Below are 19,973 nucleotides of genomic sequence, written 5' to 3'. Positions count from 1 at the left end.
AATCCAAGCCTGTTCCCCATTGCCCAAGTTAGAGTTACCCATCAGACACCGCGTGGAGGTTTGGGTTGAGTTGCCCACGAACATTCACTGTGCCAGTTCTGCGGACCTTTCCGGACCAACGTGTTGTGTCCTAGGGCAAGAGAATTTAAAAATATCGCTTGCATCATTCCTCCCATGGTACAATGGGGAGCTGTTAGTGTTTAGCATATCAGCGCCATTTATTGTTGGCAGACACATGGAATGATAATCCATTAACTCTTAGTACAAAAGTAAAGCACTTTGAACAAATTCAAAAGACGCTGTAAAAATGGCGACATATTTATTCATTATTTGTATATAGTTCACACGCTTTTGAGTATTTATTACTATTGATTAATACGGGATTATTTGGTTTACATGTTCTCGTCTGTGTTCTTCATTGAAGCAACATGAGGGAATCATTGGCAGTAGTTTTATTGCTGCTTGGTTTAACGAAACATGTCTTTGGTGCCCATTTTCGAGGCGGGACCTTCAGCTGGAAACCACTTAAAGAACAGAACAAGGCAAGTTTGTTCTTCTTTAGTTTATCATGTACTTGTAATTAAGCTTGTTTAACTGAACACCCATGTAATGATAAAAGGCAAGAGCTTCGACAATATACCAGTATTCTTCGACTACAGACTGTAACAATAAATATTATGCAATTGCATATATAATGATCATGCCAACAATGTTATATGCAGTTGAATTAGTATCATCTTGGCTAATAGAACAAACTTTACTTCGTTTCTTTACTAGTTCTGGCTGAAAAGCTATGCTCAAAAAGCAATTGCATTTTTGCTTTTCAGGAAAACATTAAAGGGGTCAGGGCGTAAATGTAATGTGATTAGAATGTGATGAGTAGAATCAGTAATATCTTGTCGAAAACTTTACTTAGTGTCTTTCTTGGTTCAGGTTCAAACGCTATGGCCGATTTTACTTAATCGCCCGAAAAAAAGGCCACTTTTTGCAAAGTTCGCACATCAAGCGTGTACAGCGTAAAATGAAGTATCATGCTTTAATATAGTCAAAGATATTAGATTAGAACAAAAGCAACGGTTTTTCACGTTTTTCTTTCACTTAAGGTTGGTCTGAATCCTGGAATTATGGAAACTTTCGGACCTCATAACTTCTAAATTATTCGTCTAAAGTATATAAAAGTATACATATTTAGAATGACAAAGACTTTATAAGTTCATCTGTATGGTCAAATGTGGGCCAAAATGCCATTTTTGGCCCAAAATCGTAACAAAAAAATTCTTAGGCCATTTTTTTTTATTAATTTTTAAAAACTAGATCAAAATATCTAGGACCCGTTTTTTCATTTTTTTTTTTTCGACCAACTTTGTGAAATTTTCACCAAAATGGTCAAAAAATGCTAATTTTTCAAAAAAAATCATTAAAAAGCCCGATTTTGGCCCAAATTTCAAATAATTTTGGTGAAATTGGTGAAATCTAGATTTAGCATGATGAATATGACATTATAAATTAGAGAACTTGAGAATATCTGGGATGAACTATTTTCGAAACACACAAAACCAACTTATTTAAACTTTTATAACTTCATAGGTGGAGGTGAAATACACTTTCAATTTCAACAGGTTCCAAGATAATCTTTCTGAAAAAGATCGTGGTCATGAGGTGTGCAATGCGACTACCAAATATAATCAGACGCCCCTGAAAACAGTAGGCGGCCTAAACTGTGACGGATGCTATCTAGATGATCCAAGTAATAAAGATTCATGCAGCAAGTGAGTTTTTCTTTTCCTTTTGTTTTCAAGAAATGGAGCCGGTGGCGGCGGAGTAACAAACAACATTTATCCACCAGGTCCTAAAACACAACTGTTGGGTTCTATTAAAATGTGTGTCATTAGTAATTTAAAGCCATATTATAACATTTGCTGAGATGAATGCCCTCAATTTTGTTAAATTTCTGATTTGTACACGATTTTAATGTACTTTAGTAAACAAAGATACAATTTTAATTACACCTTTTAACTAATTTTCTCGGCCAAATGAAAAGCAATAAGTTTCATTTTTTCGGTAAATGTCAGAAGAAAACTATAATGCTTGGTACTGTATATTTTTGTCAAACCCTGGTGTTAAACTTAGGTGTGAAATTTAGCCTTCTAGTGTAAGATTTTCGATTTTCACAGGCTTCATTTTGCCCCGCGAGCTTTTTCTGTGTTCAACGTTTTTTGCTTTTCAAAGTAACATAATTCGCTAACGAAAGATATTTCCCAAATTTTTAAAGCACATCATAGATTCATAGGGCTATATGTATTGTCAGAATTTCGGTTTTGATTGTACCATTTTTCAATTCTGACTACCAATTTTGTTCAAATCAACTCGCGAATGTACCCATGGATGGATGAATTTGCAAGCCACAATAGAAATATCGCTTATTTCTGTTGGTTATATTAGAAATGAAGTACTGGTTGGACATTTTGGTAGTCGCAAGTTGAAAAAGGTGAAATCAAAACGATGTGCCTTACAGAGGTGGGAAATATCTTTCGTTCGTGAAGGCTAATAACAGACAATACATGCACGTTCATTTGTGCCGTTTCCGTTTTTATCTCTAGATGTATAACATTTAAGCCTTCGCGTATGAGATGGATATGTACAGATTTTGATATAGTGGGCGGATGGGATATAGGTGGACGAACATTTGAAGTCAGTGTACCAGAGGAAACCAACAGACTAGTGATGTTGTATGTTAACACATAAAATGAGAGTCTTCATTTGATTGGGCGGCCATAACTCTAAACACACTTAAATAAAGCAATAAAACTGATAATGAACAATTAGCTGCAGTATGAGTGTGTTAAAACAAATTATATTGAATACAGTTTTGTGCGTTTTTATAGGTGGCAGATTTAAACAGATAACATAGCATAATATGTTCCACTCGCCTAAAGTAAGTGGCGGTCAGCGTGTGTCATGATCGTTCAGTAGTTGACCATGCTAAACCAGATTTTTTAATTTCAATCCGGAGAGCATTGTGTATGGTCGATATATCCTTGTATATAGTATATGGACATATGCCGACCAAATGTCATGCACTGATTTAATTTCATGGTCATTCCGATTTTTGTTAACAATTACGGTATCAAAAAATCTTTTTAAAAAGATCTTTATTTGGATTTTATTGATTTTAATAAATTGCTCTTTAAGTGTGGACCACCTGATCAAGTGGAAAATTTCTTTTGGATGTATTTTATGTTATACCACCAGGCGCATGATTTTTTTTTTTCGGGGGGGGGTGCGGATTTTGATCAAAAAAGCATAAAAAGCATGACTTTTTTGCTCGCTACCCTCGCACATTGGGATTTTTTGGTACTTTCCTTTTTTTACCTTTGCACATTTGGAAGGGGTACCCCGGTACCCCTCCTCCCCTGCGTATGGGTCTGTGTAGCATGCTATAATACTAAAATGCATCGTCACATAATAAAACGTCCTCAACAAAACGTAGTGAAATCACATGAGAACAATCCTCACTTTCACGTGTTAATAATAATTAACAGATTGGTTATATAAAACTTCATCTGATCCTGCTATAATTAAATGATATGCTTTTGCACAAAAATAGTATAGATTTGATCACACAAAGGCTACGTGTAACCATTCGATGAACAAGAATCTACTAATGAAGTAACATAGGGAACACACAAAATAAGGTAGCATGTTCGAAGCCGACACTCAATTTGGTTGTACGGTCATGCTTCCTGAACGGCTACCTTGTTTTTTGTTCTCCCTGTAGAGTGTTATATTATTATTTATATTAATTTTTTTCTATTAGCTTTGGGTCTTGCTGTTTCGTAGAAGTTCAAAATGCCAAGCCGAAAGAGGATCAAGGATGGAAGATGATAACCGAGATTGACCTTAACAAGGTGCGACAAGACGGGCTGCCGAATTCTTCACCTGTAACATCTCCAATACCTGTACAACTTTATCCTCAAGGCTGCGAATACCGATTTATTATTCCAGGTGTGCACCTACAATTGGTTATTTTTTGCCCAATTCAAATATATGGAGACGTTCTGGTTAAATAATCTTAGCACCCTCAACATAGTTTTAATAGTTGAGGTACTCTATGTGTAAGCCATCCTGCCTATACTAAAAGGGAAGGTTCTGAGGCTGCAGTATTTTATAGGAGCCGTGATATTAGGCCACACATGATGCAGTCATGTCTACAGTAGAATTCATCTCGACCTTTGCAGGACTTAAACCCCATTAAAAGCTATTAAACCAAGATAACACTCATTGAAGCAGCTCAACTGATTAAATCAGATCTTCTCTGGTTGTGTACAAGTGTCTGTTTTCAGTGTGCGACATCGCAATAAAGATGGTATTACAGCTTCAGTTGGGTAACCGATTATAAAGGAAACGAAAGGAAACAATGGTATGTGTACCATTGTTCACGAAATGACACAAAGACCTGCTTTTTGTCAACCAGCATTCTTCAAAATGAGCAACATAATGATTGTTGACTTAACACAGTTTGGAAATAATTTCTTCATATTTTTGGTGTTATCTGTCGTTTACATATCCTTCCTAAAACACAAAAGTACGACCCTCTCCAAACATCTAAATTAGCTAAAAATTTAGGACATGTTACAAAACTTTATTTTCTAGAACCTATTTAGAATAATTTAAATGTAGCTTTTACCGTTTTTTTGTGGCATCCTTCAGAAGTGAGCGGTCCGATACCAATATTTTCGGTCAAATCTCCATTCAATTAACACGGAGAGTTGGCTAGCTATGCCTTGCCCTCACTCATAATATTTTACAAAAGTGCGACCATTTCTGAACATCTAACCTAGCTGTAATTTTAGGTCATGTTAGAGAAATATATTTGCTAGAAGTTTTGGAGATAAATAAAATATTGGCTGGTTATTTTTCACACAGTGATGTTAACTAGGCAAGTGTCCATTCTCCCAACATACATCATTTGTTGAGGTCACACGTCAATGGTGAGAGCACTGTGTATTGTGTATAGGAAAACGGACAGTAACTGCAGTATGACAGGTTAATGTTGCTCGATCTTGTGATCGACAGACAATGCTGCTGCTTCCTTTGCTTGTTATTCATGAACCATCAACTTGTTATTCAGAATGAATGGTAAACTTGTATTATTCTATATCATTACATGCAACAATAGATATAACCCTAGTCTAGTTAATTTATTGTTTTGATTTCCTATTTCTCATACACAGTTCACGACCCCGATGGCGACAAGCACCGTTGCCGGGACACTGATGAAAATCAACACGAATGTTATACTGGTGGTAAAAATCGCGACCTCTGTGGGAAACTTCCTAAAATTACAATTCATGTAAGTATTCAACACTGTTACATGTTACGATTTTAATTTTCTTTCTATCGTTTGCTTGCCCTTTTGCCGCACTCCATTTTACTCTAGGAGATAACTGCCTTTAATCAGCTGTGCTGATTCAGGGGCAAAAATTCAAAATCTTTTTGAGGGATATACCAAATTACTCGTCTGATCACAAGGATTGCAAAAATGTATAGTTTGTACTATCTACGACCTATCGTTATGGAGTTATCGCACAAAAACGTCATTTTTGGGTAAAATATCCCGTTTTTTGGTTGTACATGGGTAAAAAGTACAACTTACTCCGATTGTGGCAAATATGGTGTCAAATTGCTCGTCTTGACATAATAATCAAGAAATGGTATAGAACTTGCCTTCTTAATTGTTTACTTAAATTGTTACGTGCAAGTAAAAGATAAACAGCGGCCTATGGCCACCCAATGGCCTTTGACCTTGTGTGTCATCTCAGTAGGTGAACTGAGTACAAATGCAAAACCATTCCTTTTTTGCTTTGTGTCAGCTTTACGAGCAATTTGCCACAAATTTCATCAAAATCGGAGCAATTTGATATTTTTAACCCTGTACAACCAAAAAAAGCGACATTTTACCCCAAAATTATGTTTTTGTGCGATTACTCCATTACGATAGGTCGTAGATAGTATAAACTATACATTTTTGTAATTCTTGTGATTAGACGAGTATTTTGGTATATCTCCCCAGCAAACACAAAAACGTTTTAAAAACGTTTTGAATAAGTTATATTTTGGCTTTTGGTTTAGGTAAAAACGTGTTAATAACATTAAAATGTCGGGTTATATAAAGGTCATGATAACGTTTAAAAACGTTTTGTATGAAAACACACTACAACAATATTTTTAAATGTTACCTCCTAGAGTTTATTTTGATATCACTCTATCATAGAGGTTTTGCAGCAGTATTCCTTTAAAAAAAGCAACACACCACCCCAGAAGTAACCATCACTCACAACCTGTCACACACCCGTCCTGTACATAACGTTTATTTCGAGAACCAGAAAAAATAATAAACATTTTACGAAAGTCCTGTGTTGTCGGTGTGTTGTCATGACAAGGCGGTAACGTCTGACAAACATGGTACAGTCAGTAATACCAAAAGAGTCCACAAACGGTCAAGTCTTTCGCAATGTTTTCATTGTGTGTTGTCATGCGCGCGTCATTGGAAGTAAAATCATTGTATATCATCCTAGACTACATGTAGTACAGAATATTAGCAAACAACCAAAGTCACCGTGTTTTTTATGCTGTGCGTGAATTATTACATATTCATGATGGTAACTGTTTGATCGTGGGTGCCTATCAATCACGCTAGTGCTGCGCACCTTCCGTATACTCGTCAGAGCGTTGCCTGTCTTCACGTTTACGCGAAAGGCCATATACGCGTATGTGCGAATGCCGCACTTCTGCAAACGATTGGCCCTCATTAAAGCCATATTGTCACATTTCTATAAAAATAGATTGGTATTTCTTTTCCATAAAATGTTTGCTTTTATTAACCCGAGATGTCCCCTTTTAATTTGGAGACAAACAACTGATGCACAGTGTCGACGTCCTATACGATAAATATAAATTTAATACTCCGTTGGTGAGCGACGGGCGAGTGGTATTTCACCGAACGCAATAAAAGGAATTCTATCTGATTGGCTAGCAATCGATCGCTTAGGTCGCTTAGTAGTCAACTACAAACTCAAAACTGAGCAACGTATTCAATTCGATTGAAATCGATATTCTATTATTGCCGTAGATAAAGAGAGTGATAGTGTGTCAATAATGTACATTGTATTGCAGCTGGATTTTACATGCGTTCCTTTATATTATTATTTTCTCAAAGAGTTGAATATGATCACAGTTTTTACCCAGGATTTCAAATTTTTTATTTTCTTATTGCAGTTAAACATATCCACAGCAAAATACCGGTCCTCACTAATTAGTGTATTTAATTTCCAGTTAGTGTATTTAAGATAAAACCTGACAACAAATAAAATTTTCTTGCAATAGAAATATCATATGGGATACTGATATGGTAGGCCGCAACCGCCACAACGTGGAGCTGCTACGCGTAGCTGACTTTTTGCTCCGTGGAGCCAAATTGACCAATCATGATCATGTTAGAATTTTTCTCGGAGGTAAAACTGACCAATTAAGTACGACTTACTCATTACGTGAAGCGAATTTATTCATTAAGAATTTGCCTGACGAGCGTCACGTAGTTGCAAGATATCCTCGGTCACGAAAGTTATGATTCAAAAAGTAGTTTATGAAAAGTACGAACTGACTTATTATTATTAAGAATTATTATTAAGATGGACATGCACTCATAAGAAACTCATACAGTATTGTACATAACTATATAGCTAGGCAGAGTGGTGGTAAACTATGCACACAGTTCTGCGATCTGCAGTGTATCGCCGGGAGCTAATTTGTATAACTTGCGCGGTGTCCCTGCGGAATTCGACCTTCAGCAAACTGCAAACCAGTTCGGATTTACTTTATATACTAGTAGTAGGCCATACATACTGTAGTTACTGTCCGTTTTCCTATACACAATACTCAGTGCGCTCACCATTGACGCGTGACCTCTACAAATAGTGTATGTTAGAAGTATAGGCCATTGCCTAGTTGACGTCACTGTGTAAAAAATAACCGGCCAATATTTAAAGTATTCTCTGAAATTCTAGAAAATATAGTTTTGTAACATGTCCTAAATTTTTAGCTAATTTAGGTGTTTGGAAATATTGGTACTTTAGTGTTTTAGGAAGGATATGTAAACGACAGATAACACCAAAAAATATGAAGAAATTATTTCTAAACCGTGTTAAGTCATTAAGCTTCTCATTTTCAAGAACGCTGGTTAACAATAAGCAGACTATTGTCTCATTTCGTAAACAAAAGCCCACAGTATTGTTACCTTGCGTTCGCTTTATAATCGTTCACCCAACTGAAACTATAATACCAGCTCATTGCACAGGTAAAACAGACACAAGTGCAGTGTGTATTTAACCAGAGAAGATCTGATGTAACATAGTTGAGCTGTTTTCATTGAGTGTTATCTTAGTTTAATAGCTTTTAATGGGGTTTAAGTCCTTCAAAGGTCGTGGTGAATTCTACTGTATAGACATGACTGCATCATGATTATTTTAAAGTCAACAACATAAAACAATATGATCACCGTGATAGTATGACAGTATCAGTACCGTGGGTGTCAGTGATCCTGGCCTGACACAGTAGATAAACAAACAAACAAACAAACACGCCACACACATGAGACATGCATGCAAGGTAACATTGACTATACACTAATCAAACAATGGTATTGATCCTGTACAACTGGTCGTGGTTTATTTACAATCGATTCATTTAAAATCCCCATAGTAAACATTAATTTTGGCAAGAGTTTTCTCTCTCTGGAACGAGGATGCATCCACTGGCTCCGCGTAATGAAAAGATCTAACATGATTGGTCAATTTAGCTCCGCGAAGCGAAAAGTAAGCTACGCGTAGCAGCTCCACGTTGTGGCGGTTACGGCCAGCCATATATTGATCATGCGAAAATCGTAAAACATAGAATAGAAACAGTGTGGCAGGCTCTCAAAATCTCAAATTGTATGCTTAGCCTGAGTCGCACGGCCTATCTCGAACAAAATCACCATGCGTAGTTGTTGAAAAACGTGAGGATTCATCGTACTATGACGGCAATTTTTAACACGATGATATAGGGATGATGACGGTGTGTGATGTAAAGCAAAGAAAATTGGAATTCTTCACCAGCGCCGATGTCATCAATGTGTCGGTTATGCTACGGTCGATCCTTTAATAATTATGACCATCCCATACGCAATACGTAGATTGTATGAGTGTTATGAACATCGTGTGTACTGTCTGCGTTCGACTAATGTCGTTTTATTAAAAAGATCTCTGATTTTGTCACAATAAAAGCATCTAAAGACATCATTTTTACAGGGTCATGTATAATAGTTCATTATTTTGTACCGTAAATATCACAATTGTGAAAAACCATCAATGCTCTCAATTCATTTCAATTTTAGTCTGACTGCACATTAGTCTTCGATACCAATGGACCTCCAGGCGATTATGCTGTAAGAGTAATAATTGAGGATCTCGATGACAACAACGAGCCGTTGAGTAAGATCTCTCTGTCCTTCCTTCTGAGAATAAGCCCTGATATCACCAAATGTGAAACCCCCTCAATTAAAGAACCAGAAAGACACTGCAAGACCATTCCAGTTGGTAAACTTTATGAGACCAAAATCGTAGCGGATGCGGCTAATAAAGATAAACCGTGAGTACATTAGATGGCAATATCTCTCAAATGTGTACTTTGTGATCCATCATTTACTCCCCATTCCAGAAAAAATACAGAGCTAACTTTTTGGGGATTAAAAAATTATTATCCTGTTTTGCCCAATGACACATAGCTAAATCCTAATCCTTTAGTTAGTCCTAACTAGCAATAAAAGTCACATTTTAATATTTAGCCAATTTTTGGAAATAAGGGCCAAAACATGCGTTTTTAAGGTTTTTTCGTATCTTGTGACAATCAAGCCGTGACTTGTACTGAGACTAATTTCAGTTAATGCATTCTAAATTTTGGAAAAGGCATGTTTCATTCTTGTAACCGACCAAGTAACACAAAAAAGTAAAAAATTAGAGCAAATTTTCGGCATATACTCAAGATTTTGAATGCTTAGACTTGTTCTAAGTCCAAGATTGTTCCAAGATTTTTGTGACTCGATTGTCAGAAAACATGCCGAAATGCATGTTTTCGACTCTTTTTTCAAGAAATAAAGATAGTAAAATAGTGAACTTCTTTCTTTTATCTCCAGTAAGGCCTAAATGAATGATTAGGTCAGGATTGAGCTATGTTTCCTAAATTTGGAAAGCTCCAATGTTTTTTTACAGACCAAGTATAAATAAAACTCATCACATCGTCATCGGCATCATCATCATAAATCTTCATATTTATCATCATCATTATAATCGCCTTCTTCATCGTCATCATTTTTATATAATTTTATCATTTATTTTATTAGGATTTTTCGGATAGAAATTAATAAACCGAACGGCATGAAGAGCTCTTCGTTACCTTCTGCTGATCCCTTGCGTAAAGCAATAAAACTTACTTGGAGGCCCACCACAGACCAAATCGGTACACACATCGTAGGTTTCTTCGCTGTAGATACAGCTGGGTAAGTTCTTTTTAACCGATCAAGTTCAGCCCTCAGCTGTGTGATATCTAGTGGAAAATACGCAACTGTGATTGGTTTTTTGTCTAAACCTCTAGTGTTCCTTTCATCCAGTCAGATTTTTTTATATATCGAACAAAAGCTAACATTTCCCCCTATGAACGCTTTTATTTCATTACGTCAACAGATAACACAATTCAATGTTTATAGCAAGGCAAATGTGGTAAATCTGTTGAAATCGACACCCAGCAAACACAAAACGTTTTTAAAACGTTTTAAGCAGGTTATGTTTTGGGTTTTGGGTTTTGGTAAAAACTTTTTAATTACATTAAATGTCGGGTTTTATAAAGGTCATGAAAACGTTTTAAAACGTTATGTATGAAAACACAGTACAAAAATATTTTTATAATGTTTTCAAAATGCTGTTGCAAACATTTGTTGCCAAATATTTTTTCAACACTTAAATACCAATATATTAGACTATTTGCAGGAAGTTCCCAACAATGTTTTGGAATGTTATGAAAACGTTTTATACCGTTAATATACCTTTCATGTAACCTGACATTTAAACGTTTTCTGACAACCTTTTCTAACCTTTAGCGAATGATGTCGAAAATGTTTTGTGTTTGCAGGGTATCCAAGCACGATTTTTGACCAAAATGTAGTTTTTAAAAGTCAAAGCCTCAAGTGGTCTTTACAATATTTTTCAGATTTTTTGTCAATAAATGAAAGAGCACACTTATTTGTCCATATACTTACTAGCTTCATTTAAATGAGCAATAACCAATTTTCTTTAAATTGCAATTCTTGTATAAAAAGTTACTATTTTCGCCTGTTTTATCACACGTTTGTAAATTCAATGAACTATGACTTTGCTAAAGAGCGCTTACAAATATAAATTGATATGCACTGCTAGGGGTAGTGGACTCCAATTGTAGGGTACGTTTTTCGCTGGGGGTCACGTAAAGTCGCACAGGGGCAAAAAAACTGTAAATGTTTCGATCTTGTTGAACGATATTTCACATTACTCGTCTAATGACAAGGATTAAAAAGATGTATAGTTTGTGCTATCTATGACCTATCGTTATTGAATTATCGCCAATGTGTACGCTTGATGATTCGATGACGCACGATTACGTAACGTTAGGGTGTATGGCTATATATTCAAATATCACGAGCTAGTTTGTGTAAACACATCGCCAGTGTAATTAATCCCGTCCATCACTACTTCGAAATAAAATTGATATAATACAGTCACATGGACAAAAGTTTGGAATATTTTTATTTTTTTGCATAGCCCTGTTTTAAGTGCAGATTTCTTACCATCAATGGCCCGTCAGCCATGCAAATGGATCACGGGTGACTGGCAAGGTCTTAGGTACCATTCCATATCACACAATACGTAATGTAGGGCAATTGCTTCTTATCCCTGAGCAATGGACTATCGGGCATCCTTTTCGCAGTTATTTTAGCGATATGATTCATAAGGTTACATTAGTTTTTGCATTACCGTGTGAAGAAACCAGCTTTACTTTGGGAACAATAGACTGTGAACAATTTACTTTGTGAACAATAGTACTGGTGTGAACAATAGACGGGCTAAGGGGGCACCCAAACCTGGATAGCCTTTGACACGATCGATAATACTTTGTTATAGGAAAGAAGTGGAAACCTTTACCCACCATGCATTGAATTACTCTTTATTTGAGTGCCCCTTCCACATGGTTAGTGCAGGTTTTCTCGCAAGACGACCAATATAAGAAAGCCGATACTTCTGCAAAGACATCGGCATGCGCTCTTCCTTTGGTCAGAGAGACATAGGAATTTGACTATAGTAAGCCACTGGCGTAATGTGATCTTCAGTCACAAGGCCATATTCATCCTCTACAGACATAGTAGCCAATTCAAGGCAGTGGCGTAACTCCTATGGGCTCTGGGGGCTGCGCCCCCCAGGCACCCAGGCTAAGGGGGCATCCAAACCTGGATAGCCTTTGACACGATAATACTTTGTTATAGGAAAGAAGTGGAAACATTTACCCACCATGCATTGAATTACTCTTTATTTGGGTACCCCTTCCACAAAAAATTTTTTCGCACGCTTCGCGCGCATTGCAACATATAAATTGTCATTTTAAAGACCTAAATTCAACTTGGTTAAATACCAAATTAGTGGTATTTATGCACATGTTCGCGCGCCCGCACGCGATTGTTTTAGGAAGAGGGTATATTGTGTATTCTTGCCCCTGGGCGCCACTTGCTACGTCACTGCAGCTAGTGACGAGTTTTCAAAAGTAAAGACATTGGAGAATATGAAAACATTTCGTTTTATTAAAATGAACTGCATTGAAACATGAAATAAATTTAATCTGAAACACTATTTGTAAGTTATTCGGTAGGTCTATGGCTTTCAATACTAAAAAATTTGATTAGCTCTGCACCATGCACACCCTTGGTCAGGGGCACCCGAACTACTTTCGCCCCGGGCACCCTGACCCAAAGTTACACCACTGATTCAAGGTCGAGGAAATGTCAAGTTGCGTACATGACCTTGAGATGGCAACGGGTGGACACATCAAATATGGAGTTGTGTTTTCTCAAGCAAAAGTCTTATCTGAACATGTCACAGTGAGAGTTAAGTTTTTGTTTAAACAATCACTGATTAAGCACACATCACATCGTAGGAACGAGACTACCAGTTCCCGCGGGAGATGCAGTGAGCCTGGAAAGCACCTGTGATCAAGATGACATACCCTGCTATCGAAAGCTAAGAAACGTATATTGCCTAACAAAAGTTGAATAATTTCACGGACACTCCTACAGATGAAACTTTTCAGGAAAGTTTGCTAGGGTCTTAAATCTCATTTTATATACAAAGAGACCGCCAAAAAAGTTGCGATTGTGTGATCCTTCCATTGTAATGCGCTTCTTCAGGTAATTCTTTGTTTAATTGACAAACTGTGTGATGTAAACATCAAAGGACATTTGTATGTTTCAATTAAATTCAACTGAGCACTACCACAGAACAATAAACCTGTTCCTAATATGATTGAAAACTGCATTCGATACAAAAATAAAAAATATTCAAAACTTTTGGCCATGACTGTATCATTACAGGATTACCAGCGGCTGGTCGTATGTTAATCTGAATGTAGCTGACGCGGGGTATTTGTATCCTGTGAAAAGTAAAAGCTTTCCAACCGAAGGACAAGTCGTAGACATTGGTAGAACCAACAGGTGGTCCATTCGATTCAATCGTCAGGTAAGATCATACACACAAATAGCTCAGGTTACATAGCCTCAGTCACTTCGTATACAGGGCTACAACAGGGATGTATTGAAAAATCCGGAGCGCCCCCCCCCCCCTCCCTCCCAGAACTTGTCATTACGTTTCACTAACTGAAGAGAATAAATCAAAAATTGAATACCTGAGGTTTAAGTATCTGTCAATTGACCAGATCACCAGGCTGTCATTACAGCTAGAGGACACATGGGTCAAAGAGTTACATAAAAATGACTTGTGTGGTACGTACCTAGCAATTGAGTATTGTTGTAGTTAAATGTTGATCCCTCACTATAAGAGTTATTACCGTCGATTTGGTCGAAAAAGGAGGTGAGACATGATCAATTCTGTTCAGGCATTAGAACTAAATATGGTCGGTAATAAGACCCGAGAAGAGAGCCTTTAAAATGTCTTACTAACTGCGATATAAACTCAACTGTTTTAAGTAAGGCTCATTTTTGACCATGACATGAAAATGTCCAGTTATGTTGCGCATTTGTCCAAAACTTTGAACTGGCAGATTGGCAATATTTGGAGAATTAGGCAGTTCCTCATTTTTGATGCGTGAACCAATGCGGTTAGGACTCTTGTCTTGTCTAAGATTGATTACTGCTCCCCCTTGCTCAATGGCATCTCCCAGAAAAACCTCACCAGCCTGCAGCTTCTCCATAACAAGTGCGCCAGACTCACTTTCAGAGAACCAAAATATACTCATACTTCTCCTTTGCTTCATAGTCTGCACTGGCTTCCAGTTGCTAAACGTACGTGTCCAGTTACGCACTCTCGTCCATGTTTATAAGGTTCTTGCTTCATCTACACCTGAATACCTGTCCTTCATCCTTCACACCCGTCATTCTGGGTACTCTTTGCGCTCTACTGCTGCCACTTGCCTTTCCATTCCAAGATCCCACAAGTTGGCTGGTGCCAGCGCATTTTCCATCATTGCCCCTGTTCTAATGAATGGCTTGCCTTCCTACATTATCCAATATCCAAACATTCAAAAAGAACCTGAAAATTCACCTATTCTGCTAATGTTGCCTCCCTCTTGCATTTTTCCTTTTCCATAGCGCTTTGTTTTTTTCATTTAAAAAGCGCTCGCTAAATCTGTGTATTATTTTTATTATTAAGCATCGAATCAACATGATCAATATATTGTCGTGATTTTTTTGATTGATTAAAAAAAGTACATATTTTATGTTATATTTGGAAATGTTTTTCTTCTTATTTTTCGATAATGAAAGACCGAAACTGGGTCAAATAGTATTTGGGTTGCATGCAGTTTAGAATGTGTAATTCAGGATTCTACCATTCTAAATTTATATTTGACAGATAAGGTTAAACGGCCTGAAATTATGGATATTGTGGGCCTCTTTGCTTGTAAATTACTGTATACTATTTCGGAACAACGTTGGCCAACATTTTTGGACAACATAAAGAAAAAATATTCAGCATTTGTTTTTCTTATTCACTTTTAAAAGCCAGCATAAAGTCCTGTCTATCTTACATATTCATCATTTTACATTTACCTGATGAAAACACAGGTACGACCTCCGACTCAACCGGCATATATAACTCTGATGAACTACTATGATAGAGTCGTCGGCCGAGTGGATTCATCCAATAATACCCAAGTTGATTTCTCTGGCAGGAACGTATTCTTTGAAATGCGCATAGATGAGGTTGCAGGAGAGCTGCCGTACACTCTAAGCATTGACGAAGGCTTTGCAATCGATGCAGCATACGGCGATTCAACATGTCTATTTTATTCAAAAGCCGAGGAATGGAAAATAACGATTGAGGGTAAGGATTATAAACTTAACCAAATATTAATAATTGGTGAACGTTTTCTTCATGACTGCAATATCTATGCAAAATGATTGCGTAATATACAAACATCCGTTAGTGTTTATTTACAGAAACTACAGCCTGTCTCAAAAAAGTGAAAAGCGCCCTCTTTGGCAATTAGAAGATACCGTTGTGACATTGTGCTTACATCAATGTCAAGGGCGTGGTCTTAGCTCTCAAATACCGTTTGTTCTGTTCAATTTGCTTGTTTTAATCTCGAAATGTGTTTAGTTAACAACGAAAGCGTAAAATCACAAGTGTGCCACTTTTACTAAGGAAGAGGGCTGTACAATCAATGATAGCATCAAGTTTATCAAGAGTTCCTTCGTGAAATCAAAAGAATGCATCAATTACATAACAATACAAAATAGGTTTTACTGTTTTATCATGATACAGGTATAATGATTCTCTTTTTCCATTATACCTGTATCATGATAAAACAGAAAAACAGATTTTGTATTGTTGTGTAATTGATGCTGTAAAATTAAATATATACTCGTATGCATGTCAATGATTTTATCATGGTAAATACTGTTTTCTTTGTCACTCACGAATAAAAGACAAACAAATATTGTACACTTATAGATTAATGAACGCGTATTACTTGTTGGGAGAGAAATTAGACAAAATAATGCACGCGCTGATGTTGATGCGTCTAATGCACGAGTCCCGAAAGGTAGAGTGCATTAAACGCATCAATATCAGCTATCATTGATTTCATGTACAGCCCTCTTCCCTAGTGAAAGTACCCTTTCGTTGTTAACTAAACATATCTCGAGATTAAAAGAAGCAAATTGAACAGAACAAACGGCATTTGAGAGCTTAGACTGCGCCCTTGACGTTGATGTGTATTCCTTCTATAGTGTCTTCCATTAAAGATATTTGCCCGCTTATTTTCAACATTTTGTTACGTCCGATGTTGATGATAATTATGATGATGATCTTGATGATGATGATAATGATGATGACGATGATGATGATGACGACGACGATGATGTTGTTGTTGATGATGATGACGATGATGATGATGATGATGATAATGATTATGATGATGATGATGATGATGATGATGATGATGATGATGATGATGATGAATGTTGATGATGACGACGACGATGATAATCATGATGATGATAATCATCATAATATCCTTTAGTTGATATATTATCAAATATATCTATATACCAGAACCTCTGGGGTCAGTAACACCGTTAGCGGTAACAAAAGCTCACCCTACAAAGCTCATTCCCATCGAGCTCCCTATTGTTGAATGTCATCAAGATAACGTCGATATCAACATACCATCTGATGCGGCAGATGGCGACGAATGTTTCATACATCTGTCGGAGGAGAGTTTTGTCGTGACGTCACAGAATAGAATTAGAGTTCCTTACAAATTCTGCTGCTCGACTACTTGTTATGAATAACTGGTAAAGGTATGTACCAGAAAATATTGGATCTAAAACATAATTAATAATGATAAAATTGGTTGCTTTACGCCCAATATTTATTGGATGAGTTTTAAAATATTTTAAAACTCATAGCTCGACCAATAAATATGGGCTCAATCAATCCAATTTTATATCAAAATACATCTAATAAAATAGTTCATCTAAATTGAGCAATTGGGTATTTATTGTCACTATCGACCCATGTGACACCGAATAGCAAATCAGCACAGAAAGGAAATGCATTTAATTGTATTGAATAAGATATTTTCTCATTATCTTCTCTTGGTATGCACATTATTGATTATTAATTTATACTCTATCGTGTCATAGAAGATAAGCATCATCAATACTCAACATGCTTATACTCAACATGCTTATACGACGAGGCCAATACGACGGGGAACTATTGGAAAATCACTGAAGTTGTCCAATTAAAATATCCAAAAAAGTATATTAAGGGTTTTGATGCTTCTAAATGGTATGTTGTAATATTACCAAAATTCTTCCGCGTGGCATCGGTTTTTGCCCTGCCCATTTGTTAACTTTATGCTTTGGTGCGCACTGCCATTTTAAGGTGTTTACAGTTCAGTGCGTTAAAACAAGAAAAGTTTTAACGCACTGATTTTTTGATTATTTGGCATCTAAATCATCTAATTTACCTGGTGTTAAACTGTGACAGTACTAAATATATATGAGAAAATTCCGCCCGAAGTTACCATTTTCACATTGAAAACTGTGTACTAGATAATTAGTGGTATTTAAGCTATATGTCCAGGAACTACGTTGTGCAGCTTTTAGATCATTTTTTATGATCCATAATCTATTAAATTAAAATGTTCATGAATACATATAATTTGCATATACAATTAGCTTAAGGCACATGAGCAACTTTATGCCACCGACATAACAAAATGTAAAATTCCAAGAAAACATACAAGCAAGATAATTATTACAGGTAATACAGTAATATTTACAAATTTCCCCTTTTCACTCCCTTAAAATTAATTCAAATATTCGGGTTTTTTTTTCCTTCACTCACAGGCGATGTTTGACCACACCATGCGCAGTCCATGAATAAATATTTAATCTTATATTTTCAACTTTGTCGTGTATTTAATTAAAACAAACAATATATAATAAATATAATAAGGAAACACACTTTTAGGTAAATTTTATGACTTCTTTTGCGATTAACTTTTGCGATCTTATTCTTGGTGCACAAAAAAAGGTCAACTGCGTTAGCTACTTGGTGCAAAAAAAGTTACCCTGGTCAGGTTTATACAAAGGCAGTTGTCTCTTTTGTGCTCCAGGTAGCCCATGCAGTTAGAACTGTTTTGCTCCAAGCAGTAAATATGTGTCACAATCTGATCCAGCCAAGCCGAAAAAAGCAATTTTGACAATAATCGTCAGCTTACACAAAACCAAAACTAACAAAAATAGTAGTTTAACTACATTTTTAAAATACTGCGGAGTTTTTCATATAAAATGTTTTCATGACCTTCATACATGTTAACCCGGTATTTAATTATGTTACCAAAACGTTTTGACTAAAACAAAAACTCGATTATAATAAACACGTTTCAGTTTTTGCATTTGCTGGGTAGCTGTATTTTAACCAGTCACACACTCGTGCAGTTCGTTTTAGCCTTGGCATTAAAGTACCTAACACAAACTTTCGGATGGTTCAGTTCTCTCAGATAACTTGTTATATTGTGAACTTTGTTCATTTTGAACAATTCCAACTAAGACTGAAGATGATTTACTCACGTTTTAGTGACGTTTCACCACTACACTAGTGGTTTCTTCACACTGTCAACTCATCACATCTGACAGCTGGCTTTTATAGGCAACATGGTGCACTGTAGAGGGCGCGATGAGTTGGTCAAAGATGTTGTTGAGTGCGTAGGCCCCCTCAAGACAAAACTTTCCTCAAAACGAAAAGATGACAATGAAAAAAACAAAGGCATGGTCGTGGTCCCCTATATAGTTTATCTCCAGGGTGTTAACAAACACGGGTTTCCCACAGTCATGAAGCCACACCGTACCATCCGCAGTATGCTTCTCCCTCAACAAAAAGGAGAAGTCATTTATGAGATCCCATGCGGTGACTGCCCCAGTTCCTACATTGGTGAAACGGGCCGCCCATTTGGTATCCGACTCAAAGAGCACTAGAACGAGGTGGAGAAATTTGACCAAATCGCAAATCTTCTGTTACAGACATTCAAAAGTCTGCCATCACTGATTACGTGGCGTCTACAAATCACTCCATCAATTGGGAGTACTCAAAAGTTATTGATCGTGAAGCCGACAAAACCACCAGGTGGCTGAAAGAAGCCATTTGGATCCGCCAAAAAGGACATGACACTCTAAACAAGGACGAGGGGGCCTACACACTCAACAACATCTTTGACCAACTCATCAGGCCCTCTACGGTGAATCCTGTTGCTTATAAAAGCAAGCAGTAAGATGTGATGAGTTGCCAGTCTGAAGAAACCACTAGTGTAGTGGTGAAACGTAAGTAAATCACCTTCGTTTTTAGTTGGAATTGTGCAAAATGAACAAAATTCACAGTTTAAATCAACATTCCTAATGAACTTGTTCAAAAACTTGTTATATTGTAATTAATCGAAATAAAGTATACTATTATGACGTATTATATGAAAACATGAGGTTAATCGTTTCTTTATTACTTAAAACCCCTGTTTGAATGCAGTAACACGTTTGAGAGTATATCACGTTTATAATTGACAATAATGGAGGTTTGACCCCACCCCCTCGTAGTCCGTGTTACAAAATATGGCTCAGT

At 36.6% G+C, this 19,973-nt stretch overlaps 1 protein-coding gene across 1 annotated transcript; it reads left to right on the top strand.

Annotated features, from left to right (window-relative positions):
• Positions 1–1,591: 1,591 nt before the first annotated feature.
• On the top strand, positions 1,592–19,773 carry LOC140172702 (uncharacterized). The gene is made up of 10 exons (XM_072195837.1): positions 1,592–1,769; positions 2,601–2,729; positions 3,818–4,005; positions 5,235–5,353; positions 9,434–9,687; positions 10,439–10,594; positions 13,706–13,850; positions 15,413–15,671; positions 16,905–17,152; positions 18,209–19,773. Exons 2-9 carry the CDS (start codon positions 2,626–2,628, stop codon positions 17,141–17,143), a joined length of 1,464 nt encoding a protein of 487 aa, XP_072051938.1. The 5' UTR covers positions 1,592–1,769; positions 2,601–2,625; the 3' UTR covers positions 17,144–17,152; positions 18,209–19,773.
• Positions 19,774–19,973: the final 200 nt, after the last annotated feature.

The sequence above is a fragment of the Amphiura filiformis genome, chromosome 2 (assembly GCF_039555335.1).
Source record: "Amphiura filiformis chromosome 2, Afil_fr2py, whole genome shotgun sequence".
NCBI lineage: Eukaryota > Metazoa > Echinodermata > Ophiuroidea > Amphilepidida > Amphiuridae > Amphiura > Amphiura filiformis.
This window is presented reverse-complemented; position numbering and strand designations above follow the sequence as displayed.